Genomic DNA, 17,223 nt, shown 5'->3' on the forward strand with positions numbered 1-17,223 from the left:
CACTTTTATGATAATATAATGCCCCTCTGATAATTTTCTTTGCTTGGAAGTCTGCTTTACCTGATATTAATGATATTAATATTAACGAATAATCTGCTTTTCTTTATGTTTGCATGATATACCTTTTTTTACCCCTTTGTTTTCAACCTCCTATATCATTATATTTGAAGTCAGTTACTTGGGTTATGTTTTTCAGTCTACTCTGCAATCTCCATCACTTAATTGATGTATCTAGACAATTTACATTTAACTTGGGGATTTAGTCTGCCATTTCATTTTTTGTTTTGTTTGTTCTCTCTGGTATCTTTTGTTTCTCTGTTTTCTTTTTCCTGCCTTCCTGTTACCTGGATATATTTTTAAATTCCACTTTTATTTATCTATGGTGTTTTTGAGTGTATCTCTTTATATAGCTTTTTAGTTTTTCTCTAGGAATTACATTATATAAACATAATTTATCAAAATCTACAAATGTCATCATTTTACCAGTTCAAGTGATATGAAACCTTACCTCCCTTTATATCCTTCCCCATTTATAATTATTTTAAACATTTCCTCTATATACAGTTAACAACATAATAATTTTTTACTTCAACTGACAAACATAATTTAGAATACTCAAAAGGTGAAGGAAACTAATGCTTTAATCATATTTTTGCTTTACACTTTTTTGTTCCTTCTAGATACTCCAAGATTTCTTCTTTTTATCATTTTCCTCCTATTTAGAGAACTTCCTCTAGTCATTCTTTTAGGTCAAATCTGCCAGCAACAAATTCTCTTTCCTTTTATCTGAAAACGTCTTGATTCCCCTTCATTCCCAACGGATATTTTCTCTGGATATAGGACTGATTTCTGGCCTCCCTAGTTTCTGATGAGAAATCCACTGCCATTCAAATTGTTTTTCTCCTATAGATAACATGTTGTTTCTCTCTTGGTGCTTTCAAGGTTTTTTCTATGTCATTACTTCTCAGAAGTTTGACTATTATGTGGCTTAGTACAAATTTCCTTAGATTTTTCCTGCTTGGGGTTTGCTCAGCTTCCTAAGTATGTTTGTCTTTTTCTAAATTTGGAAAGTTTTCAGCCATTATTTCTTCCTACACATTTTCAGCCACCACCACCTCTTCTTTTTCTTCTCCTTACAGGACTGCAATAACACAAATGCTAGATCTTTTATTATATGCCCACAGGTCCCTAAGGACTTGTTCCCACAAGTCTGTAAAAATTTTTTAAATCTATTTCTCTTTGTTGTTCAGACTGGATAAATTCTATTCTTCTATCTTCAAGTTCACTAATTCCTATCTCCTCCACTCTACTTTTGAGCCCGTCTACTAAGCTTTTTATTTCAGTTATTATATTTTTAATTCTAAATGTTTGTGTTTCTTCCTGATGTTTTCAATTTCTTTCCTAAGACTTTCTACTTCTTTTCTGTTTATTTTTATTATTGAAGTAAAATTGACATATAACATTATATTGGTTTCAAGTGTACAATATAATGATTTGATATTTGTATATGTTGCAAAATGATCACCACAATAAGTCTAGTCAATATTCTTCACCATATATAGTTACAGAATTTCTTTTCTTCTGAAAAGAAACTTTCAAGATCTACTGTCTAAGCAACTTTCAAATATGCAATGCAGTATTGTTAACTATAGTCTCCACGTTGTACATCTCCATGACCTTTTTATTTTATAACTAGAAGCTTGTACATTTTGACTCCCTTCACCCATATCTCCCACCTCCCCACCCCTCATCTCTATCAACCACCACTCTGTTCTCATATCTATGACCTTGTTTTAGGGGTGGTGGGTTGTTTTTAGATTCTGCATATAAGTGAGATCATTTGCCTTCCTCTGTATGGCTTATTTCACTTAGCATAATGCCTTCAAAGCCCATCCAAGTTGTCACAAATGGCAAGATTTCATTTTTATGGCTGGATAATATTGCTCCGTGCATGTGTGCATGCATACATGTATGTGTGTGTGTGTGTGTGTGTGCTGTCACATTTTCTTTATCCATTCATCCATCAATGGACATTTAAGATGTTTCCATATCTTGGCTATTACAAACAATGTTGCAATGAACATGAGGGGGTTGCATGTATCTTTTCAAGTTAGTGTTTTCATTTTCTTTGGGCAAATATCCAGAAGTAGGATTGTTGAATCATGTGGTAATTCTATTTTTAATTTTTTAAGGAAACTGTTTTCCATAGTGGCTGTACCAATTTACATTCCCACCAACAGAGGACAAGGATTCCCTATTCTCCACATCCTCATCAACACTTGTTATTTCTTGTCTTTTTGATGATAGCCATTCTAACAGGTGTGAGGTGATATTTCATTGTGGTTTCATCTTGCATTTCCCTGATGATTAGTGATGTTGAGCATCCTTTCATGTAGCTGTTGGCCATCTGTATCTTTTCTGGGAAAATTCTACTTAGATCCTTCCATTTTTTAATTGGGTTGTTTTTGGGGTTTTTGTTTTTGTTTTTTGCTATTGAGTTGTATAAGTTTTTTATATATTTTGGATATTAACGCCTTCTCAGATAAATGATTTATAAATATTTTCTCCCATTTAGTAGGTTGCCTTTTCATTTTTTTTTAAGATTTCATTTATTCATTTGAGAGAGAGAAAGAAAGAAAGAGAGATAGCATGAGCAGGACCCTCGGATCGTGACCTGAGCCAAAGGCCCAGATGCTTAACTGACTGAGACACCTTTTCATTTTATTGATAGTTTCCTTTGCTGTGCAGAAGCTTTTTAGTTTGACATAATCCTACTTGTTCACTTTTGTTTCTGTTGCCTTTGCTTTTGGTGTTAAATCCAAGAAATCATTGTTGAGACCAATGTCAAGGAGCTTACCATCTGTTTTCTTCTAGGGGTTTTATGGTTTCAGGTTTTACACTCAGGTCTTTAATCCATTTTGAGTTAATTTTTATGTATGGTGTAAGATAGTGGTACAATTTCATTCTTGTCCATGTCACTGTCCAGTTTTCTTAACACCATTTATTGAAGAGACTGTCCTTTCCCAACTGTATATTCTTGGCTCCTTTGCCATCAGTTAATTGGCCATGTATGCATGGGTTTATTTCTAGGCTCTCTATTCTGCTCCATGGATCTATGTCTGTTTTTATGGTGATACCACACTGTTTTGATTACTAGAACTTTATAATATAGTTTGAAATCAGGGAGCATGATATCTCTAGCTTTGTTCTTTCTCAAGACTGCTTTGGCTATTCAGTATCTTTTGTGGCCCCACACATATTTCAGGATTGTTTGTTCTATTTATGTGAAAAATGCCATTGACTCTTGATCTTATTTAATGCTTCTGTTTTAGCTGACACTCCACTAGGCTTCCTCTGATACCATCTCAGTAGGGAAGGGGAGATGTGGTAATTACTACTACTTGAGGATAGAATTCCAAGATCCCCATGTGGTTGCAAATGATAATATGGAGGAGGAATCTCATTAACACTCTGTTAAGATGAAAGTCCCAGCTCCACATTCAGCCTTCTTTGATTCCACCCTGGCAGGGTGTAAGAGTGCCTCATTATTTTCTGGCAAGAGTAAAGTTTCAATTTCCCACTAAGCTTTTGATGGTGGGGGTGGGGCCACTTTTTTCTGTGGTATTTAGCTGGAATGGAGCAGTTACTGTCTAAAAATTTTTCTGTCTTGCTTGGCTGTCCCTTTCCTGGTTTTTTGGCTAAAGAGAGTAGGTTTTTGTTGCAGCTTTTTTTCCTTTGCCAATTTTTTGTTTCTAGGTTAACAGATTTCTCAGCACCAAGTCTAGTATATGTAGCAAAAAAGAAAACCCAAGGAACTAACTCACTGCCATGTCATTTCTTGGGTGCCAAAGTTTCTAGTGTGCTTTGTTCTCCACTTTTCAAGAGTCTTTTATGTTTGTAAATCCAGCATTTTTAGTTGTACTTAGCAGGAAGAACAGGGAGGAGTAAAAGTACATTTTCTCCATCTTCCCCAGAAGTACAAGGCTTGCAACAACTTTCAAGAAACTACTACTTGTTAAGTTTTGGCATATTATCAAAAGAAAATATCCATAATTACATTAAAAATATATTAAAATAATATTTTCCAACTACACAGCTGTGTGAGACCAGAATTTTCCTCATATATTTCAACCAAAACAACCTACCACAAAATTGAATGCAGAAGCAGACAGCTGTCTTCCAGTAAGCCACACATTAAAGTGATTGCAAAACATGTGAAACAACCCTAGTTTTCTCCTTAAATTTTTTGTTTTCAAAAATATAATTATTTTTCATAAAAACACATTTTATGTTAACATATTATTTTGTTACTGTTATTTTTAGTAAATAAACACTTAGCATTTTCTCAGTTTTAATTCCCAATATTTGTAAATGTCAATAGATATAACCGACACAGGGGCACCTGGGCGGCTCAGTTGGTTAAGTGTCTGCCTTCGGCTTGGGTCACGATCCCAGGGTCCTGGGATCGAGCTCCATGTCCAGCTCCCTGCTCAGCGGGGAGCCTGCTTCTCCCTCTCCCTCTACCCCTATCCCCCACTCATGCACATGCTCTCTCTCTCTCTCAAATAAATAAAATCTTTTAAAAAAAGATATAACCCACATAAATATATTTTTTAAAGATTTTATTTATTTATTTATTTGAGAGAGAGAGAGCGCAAGAGGGGGTAGGGTTAGAGGGAAAAAGCAGACTCCCCACCGAGCAGGGAGCCCGATGCGGGACTCGATCCCGGGACTCCAGGATCATGACCTGAGCCGAAGGCAGTCGCTTAACCAACTGAGCCACCCAGGCGCCCCACATAAATAATTATTGAGGTCCTCAGTGACTCCTAAGATTATAAAAAGGGTCCTGAAACCAAAAAGTTTGAGAACTGTAAGATAGAGAAAAGTAATATTTAAAGAAGTTCTTACTTCCTCTCCCAAGAGTTGTAGGTATGGTTTGTGAGCAAGCTGTCTAGGTCTTTGTGTCAAGTGAGGTAGTACCACTGGTGGTGGTGGGAGGACGGGAACACATTCTTGATTGTGATCCACAACAGGAATTCCTTGCAGTATTCTATAGTATGATAAAAACAATACATTGGTTTTTCAGGTCACTGATGAGTCTCATTTCATATCTCTGCTGAAATAAACACGTTAACATTTGATATCTGTACTAGGCAGAAATTGTGCAGAAGTCAGATAATCAGAAATGGGAAATAATTCAAAATAATTTCTCTTTGGTTCTGTATACATTTTAGTAGTAACCTTTATGATGATTTTACTATATTGAAATAAGAAATTCACACTGTGAGGGGCGCCTGGGTGGCTCAGTCGTTAGGCGTCTGCCTTCGGCTCAGGTCATGGTCCCGGGATCCTGGGATCGAGTCCCACATCGGGCTCCCTGCTCCGCGGGAAGCCTACTTCTCCCTCTCCCACTCCCCCTGCTTGTGTTCCCTCTCTCGCTGTGTCTCTCTCTGTCAAATAAATAAAATCTTTAAAAAAAAAAAAAAAAAGAAAGAAAAATTCACACTCTGGAAGCTTAATTACAAAAGAAGTAAAAAGGTCTCTACTTTCTGATCGCTGACCTGTTCCCCACTCCAAGCCCACAGGAAATGGTCTCATCTCTTAGAGTGAGATAAAGTGTCAGCCCAAGCAGAACTGCCTTCTCACAGTGAAGTTTTCTCTTCTTGAATCATATCTTGCCAGGATGAACCAAAAAACTATGGCATTAAGTCTTCCCCTCTAGGCTACACACTATATATATGTTAGGATATACATGAGATACAAAACTTATAAACAAAGACCTTAATTAAGCCAAAGAGATGAGTTAAATGAAAATTTGAAGGCAAAATGTGTTATTTATGATTGACTTACAAACTGCTTTAAAATAACATTAATTGTGTATTAAATTGTGTATTAATTTTTACTAATTTTTGCACTTGCAAAATTTATAAAAGAACTATAAAATGAGTACAAAATGGGCCTGCACCAACTATGGCTGTATCAATTTCCCGTGGAAGTATTTAGAGCCAATGGTCCCTCTTTTTGATATACCATTATATGAACAATCACTTTCTGAGCCATGAAATGTGAAGACTAAGAGTACACAAAGCACCCAACTGACCTTAGTTACTTAATAAGATGCTGAAACCCTCAGATCCTACCAGATCCTAACATACCTGCTCTTAAAGAAACAGGCCCACCCAAAGCTAGGCTTGTGGAGATAGGGCTTGCCAAAGTAGAGCCACGGAGAAAAGCCTCCTAGCTCAACTAGTCAAATATTTTAATTCAAAGAGAAGATAAAGTTCAACTGCCATTATGGTGAATATAGTAGACTGCCCCTCAACTCCCAAATTATCCTCCTTCTAATGTGCTTTCCTGAACTACTGAGGTAAAACTCTTCTGAAGCCAGTGTCCTAGATGTGATTTAGGATCCTCTAATCAGATGCACTCACTTACAATTTGGAAGGCAGAAGGTTCCCATGTTTTTGTTGGCAAACAGTTACGGCAACATTGAGTTCTACTGTAGCAGTGTTTCAGTTAATAGTACTTTGTTTGTAGGTTGCCTTTCCTTTTTTGGTGGGCGGCGGCGGGGGGGGGGGGGGGGCGGCAGTGAGCATATCAAACAGAAATACTGTGGTTCCAGAGTCAAAAGCTGGAACAGTAGAGGCCACTGGATCCCTGAATCACAATTAAGATGTTATGTTGCCAGTCCTGGCTGGAAGATTTACCACCTTCCTGACTATACTAGAAGGAGCAGCTCCCTTGGCAGCCAGTTAAGCGTGTTTTGTGAGTAATCTCTGGAAGCCCTTCCTGCTTAGAGCCCATTTTCCCAATCTTTCCATTGATTTTATAAGCATCAAATTCTCATTACTAACTCCCTTTTTGCTTAAAATAACTAAAAATATTTCTGTTTTCTTCAACTGAATCCTGACTGATACATATAGGAAAAACAAAGAACAGGGCAAAGTCTATTGGTTGCAATAGTGAGCCAAGAGAGCACATACATCAAGATCAGTAAAGTATTTCTAAGATCAGGAAGGAGAGGTGTGAACTTAAGAAGCCATCTTGAGATACTGCTGTAATTTTATCTAGCTCTATACCAAAAACAAGGTAGTAAGAGTCATTCCCATCTCATTGTCTTTTTACATTCCAAATGTGCACTAAAGAAACAGACATTCTGGTTGACAGGAAGAGAAGTGAAAGAAGTCATTGGACATTTTAGAGTGCATAGCTGTGTTCTGGTAGACATGTACGGAGGACCTTAGTGAAAGACTATGCAAGATTAGCAACTGTTCTATATGACAAAGATGAATCATTTACTTTGAAAATTTTCTCCAGACTTTCCCTACTTCCTTCTTTATTTCTAGAGAGAAGAACTTAATCCTTTCTAGAGTTCTCCCCCTTTGGAAAACACCATTTCAGATTGAAAATCTCTTCATAACCAACCTCTCCTTCACTCCCAGCAGTAATCACTGGTTCTGCTCCTTCTCCTTCCATGGTGTCTGTCCTGTCCATTGCATATTCTCTCATCTGAGTCCTATGATATCATCTTTACTAGCCCCTTGCCTTAGACTCTCCCTCCTCCAATCCATGCCATATATCCTGCCAGAGGTGTCATCAGTCACCCCTTTTCCAAATACTTCAATGACTACACACACTGTATAAATTCAAGTTCCTGAGCCTCGCATTCAGGGTCCTCCACAGTCTGGGCACCACCTACTTGCCAATCCCACTTCCCTTCCCTAACTCCTGGCCGAACCTACATTCACTATGCAAAAGGTGCCTAAGGGGCCGAGATTACTAAGGGGCAGTAGGGAAGACAGGCAAACCAAATGACAATACAGTGTGGCTATAAAAAATGATGAAAAGAAGGCTTTCAGATCGCAACTCCCTCATGACACCTTTATAAATCCCCCTCTACCCAGTCAAAATTCATCTTTCTTTCCCTAGTTTTCCTGCTGCATTTGATCTGATCTTTCATTGTAGAATATACTACTTCTAATTCTGTGTATCTTTTTCACAGTAGACATAGACTGGTCTGAAGAAAAAGGGATTCTTTTTTTTTTTTAAAGATTTTATTTATTTTTTTGACAGAGAGAGACATAGCAAGAGCAGGAACACAAGCAGGGGGAGTGGGAGAGGGAGAAGCAGGCTTCCCGCAGAGCAGGGAGCCTGATGTGGGACTCGATCCCAGGACCCTGGGATCATGACCTGAGCCGAAGGCAGACGCTTAACGACTGAGCCACCCAGGCGCCGCGAAAAAGGGATTCTTACTCATTTTCTTTCTTCTGTGGAGGCAAATGTAGTAGGTACTGAATAAGTATTGTTGTATATGGCTCAGCAAGAAAAGTCTCACAGCCAAAGCCAGTCCCACACTCTGTCCTGGGGCACTGAGAATCACAGGTACTGTGGTGGCTCTCAAAGGGTGTTCCCTAACCAGCATCATTAACATCACATAGGAACATGCTAGGAAATGCAAATTCTTGGACCCCCATTATACATAATGAATCAGAGTCTCAGGGTGGACCCGGTCATCTGTGTTTTAACCAGCCCTGCAGACGATTCTGATGTACACTTAAGTTTGAAAACCACTGATGTACTGCAATCTTTCCTAAAACAGCCTGATCATAAGAATATTCTGGGAGCTTGTCAAATCTATGGCTTCCCAGATTCCTCCTCTAGAGATTCTAATTCAGTGGGTTAGGGATAGAGCCTAGGAATTTATACACTTTATCATAGGCTCCAAGTGATCCTTATCAGGGGGCGGGGAGCCTAAAGTTCACTGATATAGTGAGAAGAGCCAGCTTTTGGAATGAGGCTAAAAACCAGGATTTTCGCCCCACTTGGGCCACTCGGTGTTCTATGTGGGGTAGGTCACTTTTCCTTCCTAGGTCTGTTTCTTCCTCTATCTATAGCAACAGTGATCAGGTCTTTCAGGGTCTAATGCTTAGAAATAACATATGTGAGAGTTTGCACTTAGTGCATGCTCAGTAAGTGGTTGATATTACAATTTTATTGCTATTATTGAGGGTATTGAATGAAGGAAACATGCCCACCTCTCTCAGAGTGAGTTAAACCTCTTTCCTTGTCTCCTATGGACCAGAGATATAAAGTGTATTTCTTATTGTAGATTGCTATCAAAGAAGCTTAGAAAACATTTGCTCTAAGCTGTGAGTACTCTTTTAAAATCTCTGCATACTGGGGCACCTGGGTGGTTCAGTGGTTAAGTGTCTGCCTCCGGCTCAGGTCATGATCCCAGGGTCCTAGGATCGAGCCCCGCATCAAGCCCCACATCGAGCCCTGCATTGGGCTCCCTGCTCAGCGGGAAGCCTGCTTCTTCCTCTCCCACTCCCCTTGCTTGTGTTCTCTCTCTCTCTGTCAAATAAATAAAATCTTTAAAAAATAAAAATAAAAAAATAAAATCTCTGCATACATACTCTATGAGCTACATAAAAGTGAACATGAGCTCCATCCTATGAAGCATAGAGAAAGGTTCTCCCTCCAGCACCCTTCTACCCTCCTTGGTACTCTAACAGAGAAGTCCCCCCACAACATCTTTGCTATCCCTTCCTTAGTGAATTTATCTTGCTCCTTGGGGCACAAAACCTGGAAGAGGCTTCACAGGATGGAGCTCACAGTTGCTTCTATACAACTCAAAGAAGATGTGTACAGGGATATTTTAAGAATGCTCATGCACAAAGTTTTGCCAAAATAATACTTACATGCAATAGAGTATTCTATTCGACACAACAGTTTTTTCAAGTGCTTGCAGCAAGCCACAAAATTGATTTCACAGCCCCTTATTGGGTCACAATCTACAATTTAGTTAATAGTAACTTATAAAGAATGTTGTTTGCAAAGCAAACTCCTAGATCAAGAAAAAACTTTTAGAGTTTGTCTTCTTGAAGATTACAAATAATTTTCTTTAGTATAGTCTTCAAAATTTGTAGCAGAAGTAATGAACACTTGGAATACTTTTTAAAAATTCAGGGACTGTAGGCTTAATAAAATAATAAATCTAAAGAAGAATAAGAATAAAACTATATAGATTTTCTTTTATTACAAAATATGATTAAGGAAGTGGGGGATTTTATTTTTAATCATTGTAACTTCATTGTTACATGCAAACAGTGACATCTGGTGGAATGACATTGCTTTGCTTTAAAAAAATTTCAGCTTATCATATGATCTCATTGATACGAGGAATTCTTAATTGCAGGAAACAAACTGAGTGTTGTTGGAGTGGGGGGTGGGGTGGGAGGGATGGGGTGACTGGGTGATAGACACTGGGGAGGGTATGTGCTCTGTTAAGCGCTGTGAATTGTGCAGGACTGTTGAATCTCAGATCTGTACCTCTGAGACAAATAATGCAAGATATGTTAAGAAAAAAAAAAGAAGAAGAAGGTAGCGGGAAGGGAGGAATGAAGCGGGGGAAATCGGAGGGGTGGACGAACCATGAGAGAAGATGGACTCAAAAACAAACTGAGGGTTCTAGAGGGGAGGGGGGTGGGAGGATGGGTTGGCCTGGTGGTGGGTATTGAGGAGGGCACGTTCTGCATGGAGCATTGGGTGTTGTGCACGAACAATGAATCATGGAACACTTCATCTAGAACTAATGATGTAATGTATGGGGATTAACATAAGAATAAAAAAAAAAAACACACACACACACAAAAAAATTTCAGCTTTCACATATTGAGTTATGAAATCAGATAAATGTCCAAATAATTCCTTTTTTTATACTTCCATATAAAATCAAAAATACACTAATCTAGTATCTCATGAAACATGATTTATTTATTTTTTATTATGATAGTGCATAATAAAATGACTTCTGTAATCCCAATCTGTATTTTTTAAAATATGTTTAAGGCTTACCTAGGTATAAGGGTTATTTATTAAAAAATGGATATAATAGAAGTCTAATTGAGGTTACTATTGATTCTACTTTAACTCTGCCACCAACTGTGATTTGGAGTGTGAAATTTACCTCATCCATAAATATGAGAAGGTTAGGCTAGGAGAAGGGTAAGATCCTTGTGCTTCTGTGACATACCCCCAGCTAGACCTCAGACAGGAATTAAGTCTTATGTGCTTTGTGTATCTTGGGTCATTCCCTGGATTATGTAGCAAGGAACAAGGCCAACTAAGGGATGGGGGTGGGGCCAGGATTAGACCTAACCATTGAGGAATGGAAGACAATGCAGGAAATGGGGCATAGTGGGGGAAAGTCAGTTCCAGATACCCATGTTGGAAGGAAACATAGAGCAGAAGATAGAACACAATATTCCAAACATAGTAGGACAGACCACAGGTGGTAGTGCACTAGAAGTGGCATCAGAAAGTTCTGGCTTCAGGGGTGCCTGGGTGGCTCAGTCGTTAAGCGTCTGCCTTTGGCTCGGGTCATGATCCCAGGGTCCTGGGATCGAGCCCCGCATCGGGCTCCCTGCTCCGCGGGAAGCCTGCTTCTCCCTCTCCCACTCCCCCTGCCTGTGTTCCCTCTCTTGCTGTGTCTCTCTCTGTCAAATAAATAAACTCTTTAAAAAAAAAAAAAAGAAAGAAAGAAAGAAAGAAAGTTCTGGCTTCAGATAATGACATATTCTAGTGGGAAGCAACCAGTAATGGGGAAAACAAAACCAGGCAGTATTCAGTGGAATACTGCAATTTCAGTAATTAGGCAATTAATATCAGAGAAGTCTACCACAGTTAGCAAGGCCCCAGCCTTGGCCCAGTACTCAGAAATAGGATTTCAGTTGGCAAGAGGGAACAAGCAATGTAAGAACCTCCACCCTAATATAAGCAGAAGCCCTGCTTCCAATGCTGGGTCGCAATGGATCAAATATAAAACAGCAGGGTTAAATAAAATAAGAATATCTCAAATTACTCAATTAGAGCTTCTCAGATTCTTTCTGGCTTATATCAAGACTGGTTCTGAAAACAAGATAAGAACAAGTATTCAAAATGAAGCACGAAAAGAAAAAGTGAGAGAGGGTCTTCACAAGTTCACAAAACAGTGGGATATAATGGAAACCACATTTAGAATCAGAGAATCTAGGTCTGAATCTTAGCTTACCAGCCCTATATATACATGGACTAGTCATCGAATCTCTGAACTACATTTTCTTCATTTGGGAAATGGAATGGTTTTATCTGTTTATATACAGTTGTTGTTAATACTAAATAATAAAGGGGCGCCTGGGTGGCACAGTTGGTTAAGCAACCACCTCTTGATTTCGGCTCAGGTCATGATCTCAGGGTCCTGGGATGGAGCCCCATGTCAAGCTCCAAGCTAAGAGGGGAATCTGCTTGGGGACTCTCTCTCCCTCTCCCTCTGCCACTCCCTCCATTCACGTTCTCTCTCGCTCTCTCTCAAATAAATAAATCTTTAAAAAAATACCAAATTAATAAATGCATCTCAACACATTTTCTATTAGATAATTTTCTGTTTTCATATTCAAATATCACTACAACATTTAGAAGATTCAGATAAAATCTTTGAAATGCAAGCACACTTTATATAGTTCATTTGTAAACTGTAAGTAGTAGAGATAGTAATCAAAATAATTACTCATGTGTCTGTATTTCAGTTTTAAAATAAAAATCCTCAAAAGAATATAAACTGCAAAAACAACATCTTTAATATCATTTTTGTAAGATGTATGTATATATATTATATGTGCATGCACAGAAAAAAAAAAGCCTAGAATTATCTTTATCATATAGAAAAACCAGTGGAAAAGGCTGGCCTCTAGTAGAATAGTTAACAATCAGAGAAAAAATATGTAGAGGCAAAATTCTCAGAACCTGGTGCATCCCACCCCCCAACACCTTTCAGGATTCTGAATGACTAAATTAGTAATATAAAACTGCATCTTCTGGTACTCCTACTTAAGACCTAAACATAGTATTCTAATGCCTCCAAGATGAGCAGTCAAGAAATGCCAGGTAAATCTATCTGATATTAACTTTGGGCAACAGAAATGACCTATCTTCATTCAACGTGAATACACAGAAAAATCAAATATAAATTCTATGAAGAGAGTCTGAAATGTGTAAGAAAGAAATATAGCATCCAAAAGTTATATGAAGAACATCCTTTTGAAAAAAATTTATTATAGACCTCAAAAAGTATTTTTTAAGATTTATTATTTGAGAGAGAGAAAGCATGTGAGCAGGGGGAGGGGCAGAGGGAGAGGGAGAGAAACAGACACCCCACTGAGGGGGGAGCCCAACTCAGGGCTCGATCCCACCACACAGAGATCATGACCTGAGCCAAACTCAAGAGTCACTGCTCAACCAACTGAGCCACTTGCTATCTCTCTTTCTCTCAGATAAATAGATAAAATCTTTAAATAAATAAATAAAATGGTAGGTAGAAGAAATTTTTAAAATCTATACCACAGAAAATGAAACAATTGATTTGGAACAAAGGTTTGAGAGATGAATGTCAGCAAAGTGATGATAAATGTAAAGGACAGATAATAAAGATCCAACATATGGCTAATTGATATATCTGAAGAAAGTCATTAGATAAATAGAATGGAAATACTACTTAAAATAAAATAGAAAAAGTCCTAAACTGAAGAAGTGTATTTGCATATTAAAAGGGCTTTTTGTATATCAGGAAAAATTAATTAAAAAGCAATCCACTCCCAAACATGTGTTAGTGACATTATTTAAGGCAAAATTTAAAGTCCTAGAAGCATCTAGGAGGAGTAGAGAGGAAACAGATTACTTGCAAATAAAATAAAAACAGGCTGGCTTCAGATTTCTATCTCATAATGTTAGATATCAGATAATGATACAAACAAAAAAAAACACATGGATAAATATTGGCTAATATGATAGATTATAGGAAATAGCAAGAGAAAGAGAATATAAAGTAAGATGACAAGAATAATATCAAGTATATCTGATATAATAATAAATGAATAAGGAGTGATCCAACCTATTATAAGAAAAATTTTGATTGGCTTAAGAACTATTCTAGTCTATGCAATCTACAAGGGACACAACTAAAAAAGATTAAAAATAAAAGGGCAAACATATACTATATAAAGCACACAAAAAATAGGACAGAGTTTCATTTTTTATGGAATTAGTATACAATCTATAATGAAAACAAAAGGACCACAGTTAACAGTTTCTTCCTTCCACACACATGCACAAATTTGTATATAATCATATATCTGTTTATATATTTAGTTCTACCTCCTTTCAGCACACAGAGCACTACCTTATTCTTAATCAAGGTTGCAATGCATCTCATCATTGGATGTGCCATAAAAAAATCTTCCATTGATAAACACCCAAGTTGTTTCCAGTTTTTAACTATTATAAGGACAATGAACATCCTTCTGCATGTATCTTAGTAAATGATAGCATCAGCATATAGACAGTATTTAAAGCCATGGTCTTGGATAAGATCATCTTGGTAAGTAGGGGAGAAAAGAGGTCCCAGTATAAGTTTGGGCACTCCAATATTTTGAAGTCAAGAGATGAGGAGACACCAGCAAGGGAGACTTGAGAAGACATAGTCGGGGAGGCAGAAAGAGAACCATAAAACAGTATAGTCCCAAAGGTCAAGACATTAAAGTGTTTTAAGGAAGAGTTAATGCAACTGTGCAAAATGCTACTAAAAAGTCAAGTTGAGGACTGTGTATCTTACAGCAAATCTGATCATGTCATTCTTCCTCAAAAAACTCTATCAATGGCTTTCCAATACACTGTGATTAAGAATCTCTCCCCCAAGGCTCCATATACATGCCCTCACACACACATATAGGGCATCTATGAAATCCTACATGATCTTATTCATGCCTCCACTCAGCCTCCATTGCACCACTGCTCCTCCTGTTCTCCAACGCTAGACTTCTTTCCAATTCTTAGATGAGCTCCAACTGTCCACAGCAGGGACTCTCAAACTTCAATAAGCATTCAAATCATCTGCATTTCTAACAAGTTCCCAAGTGATGTTGATTCACTCTTCAGGTTGCAATGTAAGTTATCATTTCCTCAAACCTCCAACATAATCAGGAAATCTTCCAAGTTTCCACAGCACCCTGCACATCTGCATATTAATTGTTACATTCCTGATAAGTAATTTACCACTGTTCTTTTCTGCTAATCTCTACATTCCCTGAGGGCAGGGATTATGTTAGCACATGCTTCCCTAGTGCCTAACTCTATGCCTGCCACACAGTAGGTACACAAAAAATATTTGCTGATCGATTTAAGTGATTATTCAGATCTGTTTTTCTTGACATGAAAAGATAATTACAACACAGTTTAAGAAATCAGGTTACAAAACATTAGGTACACAGCATTATCCCAGTTTTGTTCTATGCTATTTATTTGCATACAGAAAAGTCTGGAATCCGAACCATGAGAGACTATGGACTCTGAGAAACAAACTGAGGGTTCTAGAGGGGAGGAGGGTGGGGGGGATGGGTTTGCCTGGTGATGGGTATTAAAGAGGGCACGTACTGCATGGAGCACTGGGTGTTATTCGAAAACAATGAATCATGGAACACTACATCAAAAACTAATGATGTACTGTATGGGGACTAACATAACATAATAAAATTAAATTAAATTTTAAAAAGTCTGGAATCATATATTTAAGAATGTAAACAGTACTATCTCTGGATGGCAAGATTTTGAATAATTGAAGGGTTTTTTGCATTTTCTTGCATATTTGCTAAAGTACTGTTTTTATTATTATTTTGTAACAAAATAATAAATAAAATTAAACATTAAATTCTGACAATTAACTTTGGTTTTCCAACTGTTGCAGTTGCCACTGTTTTAATGTATAGAACTAATAGCCTGTCCACATTTTTTCAAAATGTGACTAAGATTTTCTCTTGTAATTTGAAGCCAAGTGGAGGGTTAGGTCTGGGATCTATAGCCTAAGCGCTGCTTACCACGAGGAAGCTGGCTAAAAGGTGAACCTGACTTGAGAAGGTCAGCCAATGTTTGTAGGACAGCATTTTTAGCCAGCTCTCTCTTTATTGATGGTGGATCAACAAAATACACAAGCAATTTTACATAGACAAGTCAGTGAAATAGAACGTAAGTCCATAAATAGACTCAGTAACACACAGGAATTTAAGGTATGAGAAGTTGGCATTTCAAATTAGTATGGAAAGAGGATTTATTGAATAAATGATATGAAATTGACTAGTCATTTGGGAAAAAATAATGCTTATTCTATCAAATTAATTACAGATGGATCAAGGAAAGCTATGATATTACTAGAAGAAAATATGAGAAAATACATTTAAATTTAAGTGTAGAAAAGCCCTTTCTAAGAATTATACCAAGACTAGGGCACACGGAAAATAATTGCTATAGTTTTTACTACATAAAAATTAAGACTTCTGGATAGCAAAAAATACCATAAACAAAACTAGAAAGCAAACAACAAATTAAAAGAAAATGTCTAATATCTATGACAAATAATTTAAATCTTTAATATAAAAAGATCATTTATAAATCAATAAAGAAGAAATGAATGATGACTCAACAGAATATGAATTGATAGTTCTCAAAAGGAGAAAAATAGCCAAAAGACATCTAAAAATGTGTTCACCTTCACTAGAAATGAATAAAAATATGATAATAAAAAGATATGTTTCTTCATCGGATTAGAAAAAAAATCAAGAAGATTGACAATTAGCTGTCTGATAAGGGTGAAAGGAAATGAACAGCATCATAAATTGTTGAAAGCAGTATAAGTCCGTATAATTTTTCTGGAGAGAAGTCTGGCAATATGCATCAAAAAGTTTAATAAATTTTTCCACATTTGGAGTCTTCTTACATTGCAGCTTGGTTAAGTTAGTGAATAATATGAAAATATTTAAATGTTTACACATAACCTTGGGTGAAAAATCAAGTCTATAGAATGCAATACATGGTTTAAACACATGCACATACAAGAGATGTTAGAAGACTATTCACCAAACTGTTAACTTAATCTAAGGGTTTAAACACCTTTATTGATTTACCTTATTTTAAAACCCCAAATCTAAAATTCCATGCTAATTCTAACTAAGCAACTATAAACTTCTCTTTAGAATATAGGAACTTTAAAAGCAAAATTATAATCAATATGAAACATTTTTATAGTTGTCATCAAAATTGCTATCTAGCAAGATAAATGTAAGTTTGAACAATATATTGCTATTTTAAATAAACTTGTGTGTACCTATGCTCGTCCATTAAAATATCCCTGGTGTTTGC

The 17,223-nt window shown here is 37.0% G+C and overlaps 1 protein-coding gene across 1 annotated transcript in view; it reads right to left on the reverse strand.

Annotated features, from left to right (window-relative positions):
* Positions 1 to 17,223, reverse strand: part of TTC6 (tetratricopeptide repeat domain 6) — a 180,551-nt gene that overhangs the window by 92,623 nt on the left and 70,705 nt on the right. Inside the window, exon 6 of the mRNA XM_081829680.1 lies at positions 4,909 to 5,050. Within this exon, the coding sequence (XP_081685806.1) occupies positions 4,909 to 5,050 (142 nt within the window). The remainder of the gene's footprint in view (positions 1 to 4,908; positions 5,051 to 17,223) is intronic.

The sequence above is a fragment of the Leptonychotes weddellii genome, chromosome 9 (genome assembly GCF_054177405.1).
Source record: "Leptonychotes weddellii isolate Sample4059 chromosome 9, ASM5417740v2, whole genome shotgun sequence".
Lineage (NCBI taxonomy): Eukaryota > Metazoa > Chordata > Mammalia > Carnivora > Phocidae > Leptonychotes > Leptonychotes weddellii.